Source organism: Oncorhynchus kisutch, linkage group LG4 (genome assembly GCF_002021735.2).
Source record: "Oncorhynchus kisutch isolate 150728-3 linkage group LG4, Okis_V2, whole genome shotgun sequence".
In the NCBI taxonomy this organism is placed as follows: domain Eukaryota; kingdom Metazoa; phylum Chordata; class Actinopteri; order Salmoniformes; family Salmonidae; genus Oncorhynchus; species Oncorhynchus kisutch.
The window spans coordinates 78,575,430-78,598,198 of NC_034177.2; the positions used below are offsets into that span (position 1 = coordinate 78,575,430).

Genomic DNA, 22,769 nt, shown 5'->3' on the forward strand with positions numbered 1-22,769 from the left:
CTTTCTCCCAGACCCAGTTCAATACCTGATGCAAGCACAATCCTATTTATAAATGGCCGTCTCTGTGACTGGATTTAACTAGTCTGCTCTAGGAATAACAGCAACCCAGCAGGAAGAGACCATCCACTCTCTGGAGTGGAGATGTGTATGCTAAGTTGTTACCTTGCCAGGAGCAAATGCTTCCATAGAGAATCAGGGCAACTAGCCTAATTTTGAAGATGTCTTTCATTGGCAAGTGACAAAGCACTCTGTTTTATTCCCCTTTCTGTCCCTCAATCCTTCCTCACTTCCTTTGTGCACCCCCCCTCTCCTTTTCCTGGCACCTTCAGCAGAGAAAGGACTTGGTCTTTCAGTTCTGGCCAAATGGGCAGGGGAAACAGGCTGAAAATAAGAGAAGTGGGGGAAGGAGATGGGGAGAGAGGTAAGGGGAGGAGAGAAGAGAAGAGGCAGCACATAGATGAGAGAGAGAAAGAGAGACGGAGAGGGAGGGAGATAGAACGAGAGAGAGAGAGAGAGAGAGGGAGAGGGAGAGCGAAAGAGAGGGAGAGCAAAAGAGAGAGACAGAGACAGAAAGAGAGAGAGACAGAGGGAGAGAGAGAGACCGAGAGCGAGAGAGAGAGAGAGAGAGAGAGAGAGAGAGAGACAGAGGGAGAGAGAGACAGAGAGAGAGACAGGGGAGAAAGAGAGAGAGAGAGAGAGAGAGAGAGGGAGAGAGACAGAGAGAGAGACAGAGACAGAGGGAGAGAGAGAGGGAGAGAGAGAGGTAGAGAGAGAGAGAGACAGAGGGAGAGAGACAGAGAGAGGGAGAGAGAGGGAGAGAGGGGTAGAGAGACAGAGAGAGAGAGACAGAGGGAGAGAGAGGGAGAGAGAGGGAGAGAGAGACAGAGAGAGAAGAGTAGAAGAGTGGATTACAAGGTTGAGACATACTGTTCCTCAGGGTGACTCCATTCACTAAACTGGCACCAGGCTCTGCCAGCTGGACATGATAGCATGGTCATTGGCACCGGGTGGCACTATTCAATGGGAATCTAGCTCTGGTGACTTCAACATGGCACAGGACAAGCACTGACATGGGCATACGAGTGTGGACATTGGACTCAGTAGCTGCTTCACAAAAAGGCTTAGACTGAAGAAACACACACACACACACACACACACACACACACACACACACACACACACACACACACACACACACACACACACACACACACACACACACACACACACACACACACACAGACAGACAGACAGACAGACAGACAGACAGACAGACAGACAGACAGACAGACAGACAGACAGACAGACAGACAGACAGACAGACAGACAGACAGACAGACAGACAGACAGACAGACAGACAGACAGACAGACAGACAGACAGACAGACAGACAGACAGACAGACAGACAGACAGACAGACAGACAGACAGACAGACAGACAGACAGACAGACAGACAGACAGACAGACAGACAGACAGACAGACAGACAGACAGACGACAGACAGACAGACAGACAGACAGACAGACACCAAAATAATCCATATACAGACAGACAGACAGACAGACAGACACCAAAATAATCCATATCTGGTCCAGTGACTCTGGATAGTACTCTCAGGGACTCACCCCTTGATCCCCAGCCTGCCAACTGGCCACTCTGGCATTGTACTGAGCTGCAAAACCGCTGGACCAAGACCAGGAAGAAATATAATTGAAAAACATAAAGTGTTTAAGTTAAACTACAGGTAACTGCCAAAATAAACAAAACTCCAACACAAAGTGTCTTAATAGGGCGTTGGGCCACCCAGAACAGCTTCAATGCGCCTTGTTATAGGTTCTACAAGTGTCTGGAACTCTATTGGAGGGATGCGACACCTTTCTTCCACAAGAAATTCCATCATTTGGTGTTTTGTTGCTGGTGGTGGAAACGCTGTCGCAGTCGCCACTCCAGAATCTCGTATACGTTGGGTTGAGATGTGGTGACTGAGACGGCCATGGCATATTGTTTACATAGTTTTCATGCTCATCAAACTATTCAGTGACCACTTGTGCCCTGTGGATGGGGGCTTTACCATCCTATGGGGGCAGAGCCTTGGTAGCCAAAGTAATGGCTTGCCCAGCATTTTTATACATGACCCTAAGCATTATGGGATGTTAATTGCTTAATTAACTCAAGAACCACATCTGTGCAGAAGCATTTACTTTCAATATACTTTGTAGCCGTCATTTACATGTGTTTCCTTTGTCTTTCTGTCTCTCTGACTCTCTCAATCAATGTAATGGTTAAATAAGAGCAATCATTTCTTCAGGCTTTGTACGGCAGGCTGGACAAAAGGCTCTCTCTCTGATAACACAGGGTGGTTGGATCCACTGAGCAGAATGCAGAGGGAGGACAAAAGCAGGACGGACAGAGAGACAGGGGAGTGCCTAAATGCTGATGTAGAACAGACAGGGGCTGCCTCATCTGCACGGATCATCTCAGCTTCACTGAGAAGGAAGGGACGAGGGGATGGAGTGAAGGTGGGATGGAGGGACGAAGGGAAGGAGGGAAGAAGGGATGGAGGGAAGGTGGGATGGAGGGAAGGTGGGATGGAGGGAAGAAGGGACGGAGGGAAGGTGGGATGGAGGGAAGGTGGGATGGAGGCATGAAGGGACGGAGGGAAGAAGGGATGGAGGGAAGGAGGGATGGAGGGAAGGTGGGATGGAGGGAAGGTGGGATGGAGGGAAGAAGGGACGGAGGGAAGAAGGGATGGAGGGAAGGAGGGATGGAGGGAAGGTGGGATGGAGGGAAGGTGGGATGGAGGGAAGGTGGGATGAAGGGACGGAGGGAAGAAGGGATGGAGGGAAGATGGATGGAGGGAAGGTGGGATGGAGGGAAGGTGGGATGGATGGAAGGAGGGATGGAGGGATGTAGGGACGAAGGGAAGGAGGGATGGAGGGAAGGAGGGAAGAAGGGATGGAGGGAAGGTGGGATGGAGGGAAGGAGGGATGGAGGGAAGGTGGGATGGAGGGACGAAGGGACGGAGGGAAGAAGGGAAGGAGGGATGGAGGGAAGGTGGGATGGAGGGAAGGAGGGAAGGTGGGATGGAGGGACGAAGGGACGGAGGGAAGAAGGGATGGAGGGAAGGAGGGATGGAGGGAAGGTGGGATGGAGGGACGAAGGGACAGAGGGAAGAAGGGATGGAGGGAAGAAGGGATGGAGGGATGGAGGGAAGGTGGGATGAGGGAAGGTGGGATGGAGGGAAGGTGGGATGGAGGGACGAAGGGACGGAGGGAAGAAGGGATGGAGGGAAGGAGGGATGGAGGGAAGGTGGGATGGAGGGAAGGAGGGATGGAGGGAAGGTGGGATGGAGGGAAGGTGGGATGGAGGGAAGGAGGGATGGAGGGAAGGAGGGATGGAGGGAAGGTGTGATGGAGGGAAGGAGGGATGGAGGGAAGGTGGGATAGAGGGACGAAGGGACGGAGGGAAGAAGGGATGGAGGGAAGGAGGGATGGAGGGAAGGTGGGATGGAGGGAAGGAGGGATGGAGGGAAGGTGGGATGGAGGGGCGAAGGGACGGAGGGAAGAAGGGATGGAGGGAAGGAGGGAAGAAGGGATGGAGGGAAGGTGGGATGGAGGGAAGGAGGGATGGAGGGAAGGTGGGATGGAGGGACGAAGGGACGGAGGGAAGAAGGGAAGGAGGGATGGAGGGAAGGTGGGATGGAGGGAAGGAGGGAAGGTGGGATGGAGGGACGAAGGGACGGAGGGAAGAAGGGATGGAGGGAAGGAGGGATGGAGGGAAGGTGGGATGGAGGGACGAAGGGACAGAGGGAAGAAGGGATGGAGGGAAGGAGGGATGGAGGGAAGGTGGGATGGAGGGAAGGAGGGATGGAGGGATGGAGGGAAGGTGGGACGGAGGGACGAAGGGACGGAGGGAAGAAGGGATGGAGGGAAGGAGGGATGGAGGGAAGGGAGGAAACCGAGGGGGTGTGTGGTGTGGTGTCTCACAGTTCTCCACAAGACAAAACAGAGTATCTATAAGAAAGACATGCACGCAAACACACGCATGCACACACACACACACACACTTCAGTCCTCTTGGTGGCTGTGATTGTGTAAGGATAGAGAACAGTGTATGTGGGTAGATATAATGTCTCTGTGTGACCGTGTGTGGTTGTGTAATCAGCACAGTGTGTGTGTGTGCGATTGGCAGATATCCCACCTGTTGTCCTTCTCATTGATCCTCTCTCCCCCACTGTGTGAGAGCATATTCAATCTCCTCTGCCCTATCAAGAGCCTGCAGTCAAACCTGGGTCATCTCTACCTCCAAGAAAATAGTTTTTCTCAAGCAGACAGCAGAAAAAGGCAAAAGCTCATCCGTAAGACAACAGCTTGACTGCTAATCACTTCCTGGCTGTGACATCACACAGTCACAGTGGAGACTGTTGTCTTTGACAAGCCCTACAATCACCAGCCATTTAACTGCCACAGATCTGCTGCTCTCTCCGGCCCTATTAATATGCAGCAACAGCCTCTCTCTGCCGCAGCTGCCGCTAATAGCTATATCGGTTTCTACAGCGATTAGGCCTTCACCCCCTTGTGCGTCTCTGCTGTCCCTTCCTGACAAGGCCAGGAGGAAGCGATGCTGATGATGTCACATCCGGTGTGCTGGGATTATTCTCACACAAATCAATGCTCTCACAATATCCATTTGTAATCAGAAACATAGAATTAGTAACTGAATAGGAACTTTGGTCAGAAAGAACAGTAGAGCGCTTCTCCTGCTCTCTTTCTCTAGATGTGTTCGGACTGACTGTGACTGTGCGCCCCGTAAACTATCCAAGCCTACATGATAAATCTCACGCTCACGCCTACAGATGGACATCTTACAGGGATCAACCATTATATCAACCATTATATCAACCATTATATCAACCATTATATCAACCATTAGCTGTTTGCCTAGTAAGGTCTTATAGAGGAGCAGTCCATAACACTGAAAATAATGACAGTAGGTAGGTGGTACTAACGGGACATGTTTAAAAGTCCTTCTACAGTTGTCAGATCTTAATTTGATCACCCTGTTGCAATGCAGGAAATTTACAGCTTGTAGTGTATTTGAGGTTTTAAAAGGTTTCTCAAGCTTGTAATTTCCACTTTAAAATGTCAGACTTGATTTCCACTTAAGAAAAATGTAGCAACCCTGACAGAAATGTCCATTCATTATAATCCACATAATATTTCACATTTCCTGTTGCTGCAGGATTATTTTCCTGCTGTAGCAAACTGGCTCAAATGAATATCTTACATCTGTACCTGCACTGAGAAAAACAGGGAGAGACTTTCATTAAATACCCTGTCGTTCTCCATAACACCTACAAAGTGTATCAACCTAGCAGAGCAAGAGCTCCAACCCGAAAGACTCCACTTTTGTGAAGTAAAAAACATCAACACAGAGGTGGAGGTGGAAATTGGCCAACAGCTGGACCAATATTTATATCTGATGCTTTCTGAGGAAAGCCTTGACAGAAGAGGCTCATTCTGTTAACATATTTAGATGTGTTTGTGTGTGTATGCGTGTTTTTGTATGTGTGTATGTGTGTATGTGTGTATGTGTGTGAGTCCGGGAGGGCAGTGAGCCAGCAGTCTGCCAGCAGCATGCCTGGTAAGTGTTGTTTACCACTCTCCCAACAGTGTTATTTATCACACTTACACTAGCAAAGCCACATGTGGGATAGAAAACACCCTTGAGACTAATGTACTAATGTATTTTGTTGTGTTCCGTATACAAGGCTCACACAGAGATTTACATATTCCACTCAGTGTGCTCTCGACTATCATCAAAAAAGTCACAAACCAACGCACGCACGCATGCACGCACGCACGCACTCTCACACACACACACACACACACACACACACACACACACACACACACACACACACACACACACACACACACACACACACACACACCACACACACACACACACACACACACACACACACACACACACACACACACAGGGGTGCTTTTCAACTGAGCATTGGGCAATACTACCTTTGCTTGGGCTGCTCATGGTCTTTCTCCGGCTGACTGTCCATGATAAACGAGGCTCATTGAGCCGTGTGGCTGCGGTGTGCCGCTATATTGACTATAAATACAGTGGGGTGGGAGGTGTGTTGTTATATTGACTATAAATACAGTGGGGTGGGAGGTGGGTTGTTATATTGACTATAAATACAGTGGGGCGGGAGGTGTGTTGTTATATTGACTATAAATACAGTGGGGTGGGAGGTGGGTTGTTATATTGACTATAAATAGAGTGGGGAGGGAGGTGTGTTGTTATATTGACTATAAATAGAGTGGGGGTGGGAGGTGTGTTGTTATATTGACTATAAATAGAGTGGGGTGGGAGGTGTGTTGTTATATTGACTATAAATAGAGTGGGGTGGGAGGTGTGTTGTTATATTGACTATAATTACAGTGGGGCGGGAGGTGTGTTGTTATATTGACTATAATTACAGTGGGGGCGGGAGGTGTCGTGTTATATTGACTATAATTACAGTGGGGCGGGGTGTTATATTGACTATAAATAGAGTGGGGTGGGAGGTGTGTTGTTATATTGACTATAATTACAGTGGGGTGGGAGGTGTGTTGTTATATTGACTATAATTACAGTGGGGCGGGAGGTGTGTTGTTATATTGACTATAATTACAGGGGGGGCGGGGTGTTATATTGACTATAATTACAGTGGGGCGGGTGTTATATTGACTATAATTACAGGGGGCGGGATGGGGGTGTTGTTATATTGACTATAATTACAGGGGGGCGGGGTGTTATATTGACTATAATTACAGTGGGGTGGGAGGTGTGTTGTTATATTGACTATAAACAGAGTGGGGTGGGAGGTGTGTTGTTATATTGACTATAAACAGAGTGGGGTGGGAGGTGTGTTGTTATATTGACTATAATTACAGTGGGGTGGGAGGTGTGTTGTTATATTGACTATAAATAGAGTGGGGCGGGAGGTGTGTTGTTATATTGACTATAATTACAGTGGGGCGGGAGGTGTGTTGTTATATTGACTATAAATACAGTGGGGCGGGAGGTGTGTTGTTATATTGACTATAATTACAGTGGGGTGGGAGGTGTGTTGTTATATTGACTATAAATACAGTGGGGCGGGAGGTGTGTTGTTATATTGACTATAAATACAGTGGGGCGGGAGGTGTGTTGTTATATTGACTATAATTACAGTGGGGCGGGAGGTGTGTTGTTATATTGACTATAATTACAGTGGGGTGGGAGGTGTGTTGTTATATTGACTATAATTACAGGGGGGGCGGGGTGTTATATTGACTATAATTACAGTGGGGCGGGTGTTATATTGACTATAATTACAGGGGGCGGGATGGGGGTGTTGTTATATTGACTATAATTACAGGGGGGCGGGGGGGGGGTGTTGTTATATTGACTATAATTACAGTGGGGCGGGGTGTTATATTGACTATAATTACAGGGGGGGCGGGGGGGGGGTGTTGTTATATTGACTATAATTACAGTGGGGTGGGAGGTGTCTTGTCCTTTTATACAGCACAACAGCACAGCGCTTTGGCGGCTAATGCTAATTTCTCTACACCTTTTTGTTCCCAGTCCTTATTGCTAGTGAAATGGGGTTAACGGTACTAGTGAGGGTTAAAGTAGAGCAGAGCGGTGAACCCAGCCCTGAGCCCTGAGTAAGTTACAGTGCATGGCTGGTCAGCAGGTATGTGAAGCGGCTCAGTGTCTACTACATGGACTGGGTGCTAATTAGCTAAGTACTGTAACAGGCCCAGTTGAAAGCTATCGAGCTATGTGTGTGTGTGTGTGTGCTCTGTACATAGTGTGAAACTCATGGAGAAACATGCAGTCACACCCAGGCTGCTGCTACAGTCCAAACTGCAAAGAGCAGTGTGTGTGTGTATGTGTGTGTGTGTGACTCCACATCTGAATCACTGCCCTTGTTCTGCCTCTAAAGACACTCATCTTCTGGTACCTCACCACTAACCCTTCTGGTACCCCACCACTAACCCTTCTGGTACCTCACCACTAACCCTTCTGGTACCTCACCACTAACCCTTCTGGTACCTCACCACTAACCCTTCTGGTACCTCACCACTAACCCTTCTGGTACCCCCACCACTAACCCTTCTGGTACCTCACCACTAACCCTTCTGGTACCCCACCACTAACCCTTCTGGTACCCCACCACTAACCCTTCTGGTACCCCACCACTAACCCTTCTGGTACCTCACCACTAACCCTTCTGGTACCTCACCACTAACCCTTCTGGTACCCCACCACTAACCCTTCTGGTACCTCACCACTAACCCTTCTGGTACCTCACCACTAACCCTTCTGGTACCTCACCACTAACCCTTCTGGTACCCCACCACTAACCCTTCTGGTACCTCACCACTAACCCTTCTGGTACCTCACCGCTAACCCTTCTGGTACCCCACCACTAACCCTTCTGGTACCTCACCCCTAACCCTTCTGGTACCCCACCCTTAACACATACACACTTAGTCTTAATATTCATCACAGCACTGTGCAGTTTATACCAAGGTAGCTGTGATGGGTTGAGCTGCTCTAACATGTGTATATAGACTCTTGTTCAACCCCCTCACTTGTATACAGATATGTTTAGCTGCTCAGGAATAGAGCATCAGCAAATGACTAAAATGTCATGTACACATGTAAACACGATCTAGCATGGGTATAAGCAGTGTAAATGGAAAATGGAAGAGGTAATCACTGAACACACTTGAAGTGTTAGGAGAGAGTAAATCCAGAGGACATGTTTAGGAAAAGCGTTACCACAATCATCACATACTGTAGTAGTACATCTGATGTCCTCCGTAAAAGGAATGCTACCTTGACTATTACACAGCAAGTAAACGCAGCGTAAACACCCATCTAAGTATATAATATTACCTGGCACAGAGGTCCCCAGCGCAACAAACACCACGGCAGTGACAGAGTCCTTGAGGCCCACAGTGCAGCCGAAGTGGGAGGCCAGGTCCCCGATGAAGGCTGTAAGCAGGCCGATCATGCAGATGGACACCACGAAGCAGGCCCAGCCATTCCAGTAGTCTGTTGGGGGAACGAACGCAAACAGAACCTTCCAGAAGACGGTGAGGAAGTGCATGACGTAGTCGAAGCAGGACGGCAGCTTCTCCTCGCCGCATTCTTCATCCTCGTCATCCTCACCTGGCCGAGAGAGAGAGGGGAGAGGGGGATGAGGAGAAAGATCTGGGATCTGAAAGGGTGAGATTATGATGAGTTTATGAAAAAGAAAGAATGATATTCCTCAAACATTTACTGAAAACCAGACTTGAATTAACTTCCAATATTTTGTGAAATAAGGGAGCAAAGTGATGTGATTTGTGATGATGGTTTGCCTCATAACATCGGAGCTCGTTTGTCAGAGTGTAATCATGGCATGAGGTCTCAGACTGGAGCCAATCCCCTCCAACAGGTACACATAATCTGTGTGTGTGTCCCCACAGTATTCCTGATTATCAACATACTTGTATGTGTGTGAGTTCCTATTGTTGTTTTTATTGGTTTATTCAGATCCCCATTAGCTTTTGCAGAAGCAGCAGCTACTCTTCCTGGGGTCCACAGAAAACACAAAACATAACAAGTAACAAGACATCGATACACTGATAGACAAAGATGTAAAATAAATGTAAAATACAACCACATACAAACAATACAAAAAATAAATAGTTATGGCTGTGTGTGGGTAGTGTGTGTGTGTTGTCTGTAGTTTGTGTAGTGTACGGGCCTAACTACTGTATGTCTACCAAAGCCCTAGGCTTACTGACAGCATGTCAGCCATTCACATCACAGACTGTCCTCTAGACACATTGGCACAGCTGTAGATAAACACAAACACACACTCATACAGAAACACACATCTTTCTAGACATACAATATTCATCTGGCATTTGACTATCGTTATTGCATCGTTAAATGGCCTGAACCACAATCTCAAGAGACCAAATTAGACGTTTGGACATGTTCACATAGTGATGCATTGTAAAAGGGCAGACACGTTGCACAACGCCATTCATCTCGGAAATGTCAAGAGCAATTTTCCGTCCCGTTTTTAACAAGGTAAGGTACTTCCAACTCCCCACATCCACGTCTACCTCCACCTGTACCCCCACTTCTACCTCCACCTCTACCCCCAACTCTACCTCCACCTGTACCCCCACCTCCACCTCTACCTCTACCTGTACCCCCACCGCTACCTCCACCTTTACCCTCACTTCCACCTCTACCTCCACTACCTCCACCTGTAACCCCACCTCCACCTCTACCTTCATCTCTACCTCTACCCCCAATTCTACCTCCACCTGTACCCCCACCTCCACCTCTACCTCTACCTGTACCCCCACCTCCACCTGTTCCCCCCACCTCTACCTCCACCTGTACCCCCACCTCTACCTCCACCTCCACCTCTACCTGTAACCCCTTCTCCACCTGTACCGCCACCTCCACCTGTACCCCCACCTCCACCTCCACCTCCACCTGTACCACCCCCTCCACCTGTACCTCCACCTGTACCCCCACCTCTACCTCTACCTCCACCTGTACCCCCACTTCTACCTCCACCTCTACCTCCAACTCTACCTCCACCTGTACCACCCCCTCCAACCGTACCTTCCACATGTACCCCCACCTCTACCTCTACCTCCACCTCTTCCTCCACCTGTACCCCCACCTCTACCTCCACCTCTTCCTCCACCTGTACCCCCACCTCTACCTCCACCTCTACCTCTACCTGTACCCCCACCGCTACCTCCACCTGTAACCCCACCTCCACCTCTACCTTCACCTCTACCTCCACCTCTACCTCCACCTGTACCCCCACCTCTACCTCCAACTCCACCTCTACCTGTACTCCTACCTCCACCTCTACCTGCACCTCTACCTCCACCTGTACCCCCACCTCTACCTCCACCTCTACCTCCAACTCCACCTCTACCTGTACTCCCACCTCCACCTCTACCTCTCCCTCTACATCCACCTGTACCGCCACCTCCACCTGTACCCCCACCTCCACCTCTACCTCCACCTGTACCACCCCCTCCACCTGTAACTCCACATGTACCCCCACCTCTACCTCTACCTCCACCTGTACCCCCACTTCTACCTCCACCTCTACCCCCAACTCTACCTCCACCTGTACCACCCCCTCCAACCGTACCTCCCACATGTACCCCCACCTCTACCTCTACCTCCACCTGTACCCCCACCTCTTCCTCCACCTGTACCCCCACCTCTACCTCCACCTCTACCTCTACCTGTACCCCCACCGCTACCTCCACCTGTAACCCCACCTCCACCTCTACCTTCACCTCTACCTCCACCTCTACCTCCACCTGTACCCCCACCTCTACCTCCAACTCCACCTCTACCTGTACTCCCACCTCCACCTCTACCTCCACCTGTACCCCCACCTCTACCTCCACCTCTACCTGTACTCCCACCTCCACCTCTACCTCTCCCTCTACATCCACCTGTACCCCCATCTCCACCTCTACCTCCACCTGTACCCCCACCTCTACCTCCACCTGTACTCCCACCTCTACCTCCACCTGTACCCCCACCTCTAACTCCACCTGTATCCCCATCCCTACCTCCACCTGTACCCCCACCTCTACCTCCACCTGTAACTCCACCTGTACCCCCACCTCTACCTCTACCTCCACCTGTACCCCCACTTCTACCTCCACCTCTACCCCCAACTCTACCTCCACCTGTACCACCCCCTCCAACCGTACCTCCCACATGTACCCCCACCTCTACCTCTACCTCCACCTGTACCTCCACCTCTTCCTCCACCTGTACCCCCACCTCTACCTCCACCTCTACCTCTACCTGTACCCCCACCGCTACCTCCACCTGTAACCCCACCTCCACCTCTACCTTCACTTCTACCTCCACCTCTACCTCCACCTGTACCCCCACCTCTACCTCCAACTCCACCTCTACCTGTACTCCCACCTCCACCTCTACCTCCACCTGTACCCCCACCTCTACCTCCACCTCTACCTGTACTCCCACCTCCACCTCTACCTCTCCCTCTACATCCACCTGTACCCCCATCTCCACCTCTACCTCCACCTGTACCCCCACCTCTACCTCCACCTGTACTCCCACCTCTACCTCCACCTGTACCCCCACCTCTAACTCCACCTGTATCCCCATCCCTACCTCCACCTGTACCCCCACCTCTACCTCCACCTGTACCACCCCCTCCACCCGTACCTCCACCTCTACCTCAATCTCTACCTCCACCTGTACCCCCACCTCTACCTCCACCTGTACTCCCACCTCTACCTCCACCTGTACCCCCACCTCTACCTCCACCTGTACCCCCACCTCTGCCTCCACCTGTACCCCCACCTCTACCTCCACCTCTACCTCCACCTGTACCCCCACCTCTACCTCCATCTGTACCACCCCCTCCAACCGTACCTCCACCTCTACCTCAATCTCTACCTCCAGCTATACCCCCACCTCTACCTCCACCTGTACCCCCACCTCTACCTCCACCTGTACCACCCCCTCCACCCGTACCCCCACCTCTACCTCAATCTCTACCTCCACCTGTACCCCCACCTCTACCTCCACCTGTACCCCCACCTCTACCTCTACCCACCTCTACCTCATCCTGTACCCCCACCGCTACCTCGACCTGTACCTCGACCCCTATCTTCCACCTCTACCTCTACTTCCAACTCCACCACTACCTCCACCTGTACCTCCACCTGTACCCCCACCTCCATCTCTACCTCTACCTGTACACCCACCTCTACCTCCACCTGTAGCCCCAACTCTACCTGTACCCTCACCTCTACCTCCACCTGTACCCTCACCTCTACCCCCACCTCTACCTCCACCTGTATCCCCACCTCCACCTCTACCTCCACCTGTACCACCCCCTCCACCTGTACCTCCACCTGTACCCCCACCTCTACCTCCACCTGTACCCCCACTTCTACCTCCACCTCTACCCCCAACTCTACCTCCACCTGTACCACCCCCTCCAACCGTACCTCCCACATGTACCCCCACCTCTACCTCTACCCTCACCTCTACCCCCACCTCTACCTCCACCTGTATCCCCACCTCCACCTCTACCTCCACCTGTACCACCCCCTCCACCTGTACCTCCACCTGTACCCCCACCTCTACCTCCACCTGTACCCCCACTTCTACCTCCACCTCTACCTCCAACTCTACCTCCACCTGTACCACCCCCTCCAACCGTACCTTCCACATGTACCCCCACCTCTACCTCTACCTCCACCTCTTCCTCCACCTGTACCCCCACCTCTACCTCCACCTCTTCCTCCACCTGTACCCCCACCTCTACCTCCACCTCTACCTCTACCTGTACCCCCACCGCTACCTCCACCTGTAACCCCACCTCCACCTCTACCTTCACCTCTACCTCCACCTCTACCTCCACCTGTACCCCCACCTCTACCTCCAACTCCACCTCTACCTGTACTCCTACCTGCACCTCTACCTCCACCTGTACCCCCACCTCTACCTCCACCTCTACCTCCAACTCCACCTCTACCTGTACTCCCACCTCCACCTCTACCTCTCCCTCTACATCCACCTGTACCGCCACCTCCACCTGTACCCCCACCTCCACCTCTACCTCCACCTGTACCACCCCCTCCACCTGTAACTCCACCTGTACCCCCACCTCTACCTCTACCTCCACCTGTACCCCCACTTCTACCTCCACCTCTACCCCCAACTCTACCTCCACCTGTACCACCCCCTCCAACCGTACCTCCCACATGTACCCCCACCTCTACCTCTACCTCCACCTGTACCCCCACCTCTTCCTCCACCTGTACCCCCACCTCTACCTCCACCTCTACCTCTACCTGTACCCCCACCGCTACCTCCACCTGTAACCCCACCTCCACCTCTACCTTCACCTCTACCTCCACCTCTACCTCCACCTGTACCCCCACCTCTACCTCCAACTCCACCTCTACCTGTACTCCCACCTCCACCTCTACCTCCACCTGTACCCCCACCTCTACCTCCACCTCTACCTGTACTCCCACCTCCACCTCTACCTCTCCCTCTACATCCACCTGTACCCCCATCTCCACCTCTACCTCCACCTGTACCCCCACCTCTACCTCCACCTGTACTCCCACCTCTACCTCCACCTGTACCCCCACCTCTAACTCCACCTGTATCCCCATCCCTACCTCCACCTGTACCCCCACCTCTACCTCCACCTGTAACTCCACCTGTACCCCCACCTCTACCTCTACCTCCACCTGTACCCCCACTTCTACCTCCACCTCTACCCCCAACTCTACCTCCACCTGTACCACCCCCTCCAACCGTACCTCCCACATGTACCCCCACCTCTACCTCTACCTCCACCTGTACCCCCACCTCTTCCTCCACCTGTACCCCCACCTCTACCTCCACCTCTACCTCTACCTGTACCCCCACCGCTACCTCCACCTGTAACCCCACCTCCACCTCTACCTTCACTTCTACCTCCACCTCTACCTCCACCTGTACCCCCACCTCTACCTCCAACTCCACCTCTACCTGTACTCCCACCTCCACCTCTACCTCCACCTGTACCCCCACCTCTACCTCCACCTCTACCTGTACTCCCACCTCCACCTCTACCTCTCCCTCTACATCCACCTGTACCCCCATCTCCACCTCTACCTCCACCTGTACCCCCACCTCTACCTCCACCTGTACTCCCACCTCTACCTCCACCTGTACCCCCACCTCTAACTCCACCTGTATCCCCATCCCTACCTCCACCTGTACCCCCACCTCTACCTCCACCTGTACCACCCCCTCCACCCGTACCTCCACCTCTACCTCAATCTCTACCTCCACCTGTACCCCCACCTCTACCTCCACCTGTACTCCCACCTCTACCTCCACCTGTACCCCCACCTCTACCTCCACCTGTACCCCCACCTCTGCCTCCACCTGTACCCCCACCTCTACCTCCACCTCTACCTCCACCTGTACCCCCACCTCTACCTCCATCTGTACCACCCCCTCCAACCGTACCTCCACCTCTACCTCAATCTCTACCTCCAGCTATACCCCCACCTCTACCTCCACCTGTACCCCCACCTCTACCTCCACCTGTACCACCCCCTCCACCCGTACCCCCACCTCTACCTCAATCTCTACCTCCACCTGTACCCCCACCTCTACCTCCACCTGTACCCCCACCTCTACCTCATCCTGTACCCCCACCGCTACCTCGACCTGTACCTCGACCCCTATCTTCCACCTCTACCTCTACTTCCAACTCCACCACTACCTCCACCTGTACCTCCACCTGTACCCCCACCTCCATCTCTACCTCTACCTGTACACCCACCTCTACCTCCACCTGTAGCCCCAACTCTACCTGTACCCTCACCTCTACCTCCACCTGTACCCTCACCTCTACCCCCACCTCTACCTCCACCTGTATCCCCACCTCCACCTCTACCTCCACCTGTACCACCCCCTCCACCTGTACCTCCACCTGTACCCCCACCTCTACCTCCACCTGTACCCCCACTTCTACCTCCACCTCTACCCCCAACTCTACCTCCACCTGTACCACCCCCTCCAACCGTACCTCCCACATGTACCCCCACCTCTACCTCTACCTCCACCTGTACCCCCACCTCTTCCTCCACCTGTACCCCCACCTCTACCTCCACCTCTACCTCTACCTGTACCCCCACCGCTACCTCCACCTGTAACCCCACCTCCACCTCTACCTTCACCTCTACCTCCACCTCTACCTCCACCTGTACCCCCACCTCTACCTCCAACTCCACCTCTACCTGTACTCCCACCTCCAACTCTACCTCCACCTGTACCCCCACCTCTACCTCCACCTCTACCTGTACTCCCACCTCCACCTCTACCTCTCCCTCTACATCCACCTGTACCCCCATCTCCACCTCTACCTCCACCTGTACCCCCACCTCTACCTCCACCTGTACTCCCACCTCTACCTCCACCTGTACCCCCATCTCTAACTCCACCTGTATCCCCATCCCTACCTCCACCTGTACCCCCACCTCTACCTCCACCTGTACCACCCCCTCCACACGTACCTCCACCTCTACCTCAATCTCTACCTCCACCTGTACCCCCACCTCTACCTCCACCTGTACTCCCACCTCTACCTCCACCTGTACCCCCACCTCTACCTCCACCTGTACCCCCACCTCTGCCTCCACCTGTACCCCCACCTCTACCTCCACCTCTACCTCCACCTGTACCCCCACCTCTACCTCCATCTGTACCACCCCCTCCAACCGTACCTCCACCTCTACCTCAATCTCTACCTCCAGCTATACCCCCACCTCTACCTCCACCTGTACCCCCACCTCTACCTCCACCTGTACCACCCCCTCCACCCGTACCCCCACCTCTACCTCAATCTCTACCTCCACCTGTACCCCCACCTCTACCTCCACCTGTACCCCCACCTCTACCTCTACCCACCTCTACCTCATCCTGTACCCCCACCGCTACCTCGACCTGTACCTCGACCCCTATCTTCCACCTCTACCTCTACTTCCAACTCCACCACTACCTCCACCTGTACCTCCACCTGTACCCCCACCTCCATCTCTACCTCTACCTGTACACCCACCTCTACCTCCACCTGTAGCCCCAACTCTACCTGTACCCTCACCTCTACCTCCACCTGTACCCTCACCTCTACCCCCACCTCTACCTCCACCTGTATCCCCACCTCCACCTCTATCTCCACCTGTACCCACACCTCTACCTCGACATCTACCTCTACCTACACCTGTACCCCACCTTCACCTGTACCCCCACCCCCACCCCCACCTCTACCTCCACCTGTACCCCCACCTCTATCTCCACCTCTACCTCCACCTTAACAGCACTATCAACAAGGCAGGTCCTACAGGCCTTAGTTTCTACCTTTTTAACAGCACTATCAACAAGGCAGGTCCTACAGGCCCTAGTTTCTACCTTCTTAACAGCACTATCAACAAGGCAGGTCCTACAGGCCCTAGTATCTACCTTCTTAACAGCACTATCAACAAGGAAGGTCCTACAGGCCCTAGTTTCTACCTTTTTAACAGCACTATCTTCAATGCAGGTCCTACAGGCCCTAGTTTCTACCTTCTTAACAACACTATCAACAAGGCAGGTCCGACAGGCCCTAGTATCTACCTTCTTAACAGCACTATCAACAAGGAAGGTCCTACAGGCCCTAGTTTATACCTTCATAACAACAACTATCTTCAAGGAAGGTCCTACAGGCCCTAGTTTCTACCTTCTTAACAGCACTATCAACAAGGCATGTCCTACAGGCCCTAGTTTCTACCTTTTTAACAGCACTATCAACAAGGAAGGTCCTACAGGCCCTAGATTCTACCTTCTTAACAGCACTATCAACAAGGCAGGTCCTACAGGCCCTAGTTTCTACCTTCTTAACAACACTATCAACAAGGCAGGTCCTACAGACCCTAGTTTCTACCTTCTTAACAGCACTATCAACAAGGCAGGTCCTACAGACCCTAGTTTCTACCTTCTTAACAGCACTATCAACAAGGAAAGTCCTACAGGCCCTAGATTCTACCTTCTTAACAACACTATCTTCAAGGCAGGTCCTACAGGCCTTAGTTTCTACCTTTTTAACAGCACTATCAACAAGGCAGGTCCTACAGGCCCTAGTTTCTACTTTCTTAACAACACTATCAACAAGGCAGGTCCTACAGGCCCTAGTTTCTACCTTCTTAACAACACTATCAACAAGGCAGGTCCTACAGGCCCTAGTTTCTACCTTCTTAACAACACTATCAACAAGGCAGGTCCTACAGGCCCTGGTTTTGTCGCACCTTGACTACTGTTCAGTTGTGTGGTCAAGTGCCACAAAACAGGACTTAGGAAAATTGCAATTGGCTCAGAACAGAGCAGCACGGCTGGCCTTTGGATGAACACAGAGAGTTAATATTAATACTATGCATGTCAATCTCTCCTGGCTCAAAGTGGAGGAGAGGTTGACTTCATCACTGCACCGAGCTGTTTGTCTAAACTACTGGCACACAGCTCGAACACAAATGCATACCCCACAAGACATGCCACAAGAGGTCTCTTCACAGTCCCCAAGTCCAGAGCAGACTATGGGAGGCGCACGGTACTACATAGAGCCATGACTACATAGAACTCTATTCCACATCAAGTAACTCATGCCAGCAGTAAAATTAGTTTTAAAAAACAGATAAAATACATCTTATGGAACAGCGGGACTGTGAAGCAACACAAACATAGGCACAGACACAAGCATACACACACATGATAACATACAGTATGCACTATACACACACATCCACATGGATTTAGTACTGTAGATATGTGGTAGTGGTGGAGTAGGGGCCTGAGGGCACACAGTGTGTTGTGAAATCTGTGAATGTATTGTAAAGTTTTAAAAATGGTTTAAACTGCCTTCATTTTGCTGGACCCCAGGAAGAGTAGCTGCTGCCTTGACAGTAGCTAATGGGGATCCATAATAAATACACATACTAATGGAGGAGGCCTGTGGTGACATTTCCCAGCAGAGTCGTGTCAGAGGTGGATGCGTCATGCCAGAAGATATTTCCCCAGCTGTCTGGCCAGGGAGAATATCACCTCTGATGTTGATGAAAATCTGTGGCCAGACCAAAACAACAGACATGACTGATTTTGTTTTCTCAATGGAGTATTTAATTCTTTACTTATGATTTAGATTTGATAGTTTCTTTATTTCTTCCGTACAATTGATCTAACATACAGTACAGTAGTATAAATAGGACTCTTTTTCTTCCTTTGCATATACAAAATATATTTACTGTATGTGTGCTTACAGTATGCTGTTTGACATGTATTGAGTCATGTTGAATTATAAAACTTGACTTTTTGCATTTATGTTCCTTTCTTGTTTGAGTAAACACAAACAACATACAGTATAACAACATCTTAGTCTTTACAATTAAATAGGTTCCGATAGCAGTGTTTTGAATATGTCCCATTAGTGTGATCTCGGTTGTCACTAAATTAGGTTAATTTGATGTGTGTGTGTGTCTCATTTGTATACAGAGTTTCATTTTGAGCAGGGAGTACATGATTTTGATTACTGTGTTTCATTTTGCAAGATGTTTGGGGAAATTGGCTAACTGTTTTATGTTAAGAGTTTTGAGTTTTGAGTACCTGAGATGTAGTTTCAGCAAATTTGTGTTAACAATTGGGAAAAAACTGTAAGCATGTTCGAAAAGCACACACACACACACACACACACACACACACACACACACACACACACACACACACACACACACACACACACACACACACACACACACACACACACACACACACACACACACACACACACACACACACACACACACACACACACACTCACCCAAAATGGCAGTATGAGTTTAAGTGCCTTTCTCTCACTCTCTCCACCTCTCTGTAGGGCCCTGTACAATCCCTACAAAATCCCTATAAAAATTGAGGAGAAGGTGGACAGAATCACGGAATCCAGACATTAAAACGGAATTCAACAATATTGAAAAATGTATTGAACTGAATAAGAAATCAACTAAATGTTTCATGTGAAACAGATTGTATAGTTGCTGGCAATGTATTTCTCAACCCTGCTCTGTCTTTTTCTCTTCATATTTTAATCTCTTTCAGCCTTCATTTTATCTCCATTCATTATTTTTCTATACACATGTGTCTCACTCTTTCACTCTCCATCCTTGGACACGGTCTATCTGACTGACTCGCTGTCCCTCTTCTCTGTTCTAATGCTCCCTATCTGGGTTGCTGTTGTTGTTAGCAGCTGTCCTGTTGCGCCCCAGACCCTGGGGCTGAAGGCAGTGTCTTCTCTGTTCTAATGCTCCCTATCTGGGTTGCTGTTGTTGTTAGCAGCTGTCCTGTTGCGCCCCAGACTCTAGGGCTGAAGGCAGTGCCTACACTGTAAGACTCCCTCACCTAATCATCCAACATCCCCAGTTCACTATGACTCTTATCACGCCAAGCTGGGGACTCTTAGATTCAAAAATGTGCATAACAACTATGTGTATAGGTTTGTAATAATGTGTGAGTATTCATAATATGTGTTTACCCTCCACTACACCACGGACGCATATTGAGAGAGAGGCTACACCCAGTTCAGGTACATAATCAATTTCCATCACAATCTGTGCGTATCCAAAAGGCTTCTCTAGCCTATTCTAATGAGAGGAGAGAGACTGAATGTATCACCATTGATTGGCGAAGCACCATGCGTTAACAGGCTGATAGACTTTTGTTAACAGGGTGATGGGAAACCTTCTCAGTGGAACAACCCCTCTCATTGAGCAGTCTCCAAACAACTCCCAGGCACTCCCAGAGATCCAATACAGAGAAAAGGGAAAAACCCTCCAGAAGATTCTATGTTTAGGGATAAATTCCCAGGAGGTTGGTCTTTTGTTGCGAGCTGGCAGACGCAGAGGTGTTGGTGAGGTTTATCCGCTGTTTATCCACTGAGCATACCCGTGCTCTCCCCTCTGATAGGCGAGGGAGCGGATGCGTGCTCTTCTCTGATAGGCTGTTCAGGTAATGGCTGAACAGGGCAGGTGAGGATAAGGGTTGGTCAGTGTTAAACTCTCTCAGGGGGTTAGGAAGAGCTCCAGTCCAGAGTTTGGGTGGACAGTGGAACTAAAAAGCAGGGGAACACAATGCATTTCTACATTGTAGAATAATAGTGGAGACATCAAAACTATGAAATAACACATATGGAACCAAAATATATGTTATATTTGAGATGCTTCAAAGTAGCTACCCTTTGCCTTGATGACAGCTTTGTACATTCTTGGCATTCTCTCTTAACAGGTGTGCCTTGCTAAAAGTTAATTTGTGGAATTTCTTTCCTTCTTAATGCGTTTGAGCCAATCAGTTGATATACCTATTTGGTAAAAGACCAAGTCCATATTATGGCAAGAACAGCTTAAATAAGCAAAGAGAAATGATAGTCCATTATTACTTTAAGACATGAAGGTCAGCCAATGCGAAACATTTCAAGAAGTTTGAAAGTTTCTTCAAGTGCAGTCCTAAAAACCATCAAGCGCTATGATGAAACTGGATTTCATGAGGACAGCCACAGGAAAGGAATAGCCAGAGTTACCTCTGCTGCAGATGATAAGTTCATTAGAGGTCCCAGCCTCAGAAATTGCAGACCAAATAAATGCTTCACGGAGTTCAAGTAACAGACACATCACAACATCAACTTTTCAGAGGAAACTGCGTAAAACAGGCCTTCATGGCTGAATTACTGCAAAGAAACTACTACTAAAGGACACCAATAATAAGAAGAGACTTGCTTGGGCCAAGAAACATGAGCAATGGACATTAGACCAGTGGAAATCTGTCCTTTGGTCTGATGAGTCCAAATTTGAGATTATTGGTTCCAACTGCTGTGTCTTTGTGAGATGCAGAGTAGGTGAACAGATGATCTCAGCATGTGTGGTTCCCACCGTGAAGCATAGAGGAGGAGGTGTGGGGGTGCTTTGCATTCTGCAGCGATCCGCCATCCCTTCTGGTTTGCACTTAGTGGGACTATCAATTGTTTTTTAACAGGACAATGACCCAACACACCTCCAGGCTGTGTAAGGGCTATTTGACCAAGAAGGAGAGTGATGGAGTGAATGCCTCCACAATCACCCGACCTCAACCCAATTGAGATGGTTTGGGATTGGTTGGACTGCAGAGTGAAGGAAAAGCAGCCAACAAGTGCTCAGCATATGTGGGAACTCCTTCAAGACGTTTGGGAAAGCATTACAGGTGAAGCTGGTTGAGAGAATGCCAAGATTGTGCAGAGCTGTCATCAAGGCGAAGGGTGGCTACTTTGAAGAATCTCAAATATATTTGATTTGTTTAACACTTTTTTGGTTACTACATGACTCCATATGTGTTATTTTATAGTTTTGATGTCTTCACTATTATTCTACATTGTAGAAAATAGTTTTTTTTAAATGAAGCAAAACCCCTGAATGAGTCCAAACTTTTGAATGGTACTGTATGTGAGAATGCTGTTCATTGACTACAGCTCAGCGTTCAACAACATAGTGCCCTCCAAACTCATCACTAAGCTCAGGACTGTGGGACTGAACACCTCTCTCTGCAAATGGATCCTAGATTTCCTGACGGGCCGCACCCAGGTGGTAAGAGTAGGCAACAACACCTCCGCCACTCTGACCGTCAACACAGGGGCCCCTCAGCGGTGCGTGCTTAGTACCCTCCTGTATTCCCTGTTCACCCACTCCAACACCATCACTAAGTTTGCTGACGACACGACAGTGGTAGGCCTGATCACTGACGACGATGCAACGGCCTATAGGGAGGAAGTTAGTGACCTGGCAGTGTGGTGCCAGGACAACAACCTTCCCATCAACATCAGCAATACAAAGGAGCTGATCATGGACTAGATTTGGCATGGGCCCTCAAATCCTCAAAAGTTCTACAGCTGCACCATTGAGAGCATCTTGACTGGCTGCATCACGCTTGGTATGGTAATTGCTTGGCATCTGACGACCGCAAGGCGCTACAGAGGGTAGAGCGTACGACCCAATTCATCACCGGGGCCTATCTCCCTGCCATCCAGGACCTCTACATCAGGCGATGTCAGAGGAAGGCCCAA

At 50.3% G+C, this 22,769-nt stretch overlaps 1 protein-coding gene across 2 annotated transcripts in view; it reads right to left on the minus strand.

The window, feature by feature from the left end:
- Positions 1-22,769, minus strand: part of LOC109888821 (sodium/calcium exchanger 1-like) — a 199,700-nt gene that overhangs the window by 2,167 nt on the left and 174,764 nt on the right. For both annotated transcript variants that reach the window (XM_031823730.1, XM_031823729.1), the window contains exon 6: positions 8,960-9,235. In XM_031823730.1, coding sequence (XP_031679590.1) covers positions 8,960-9,235 — 276 coding nt within the window. The remainder of the gene's footprint in view (positions 1-8,959; positions 9,236-22,769) is intronic.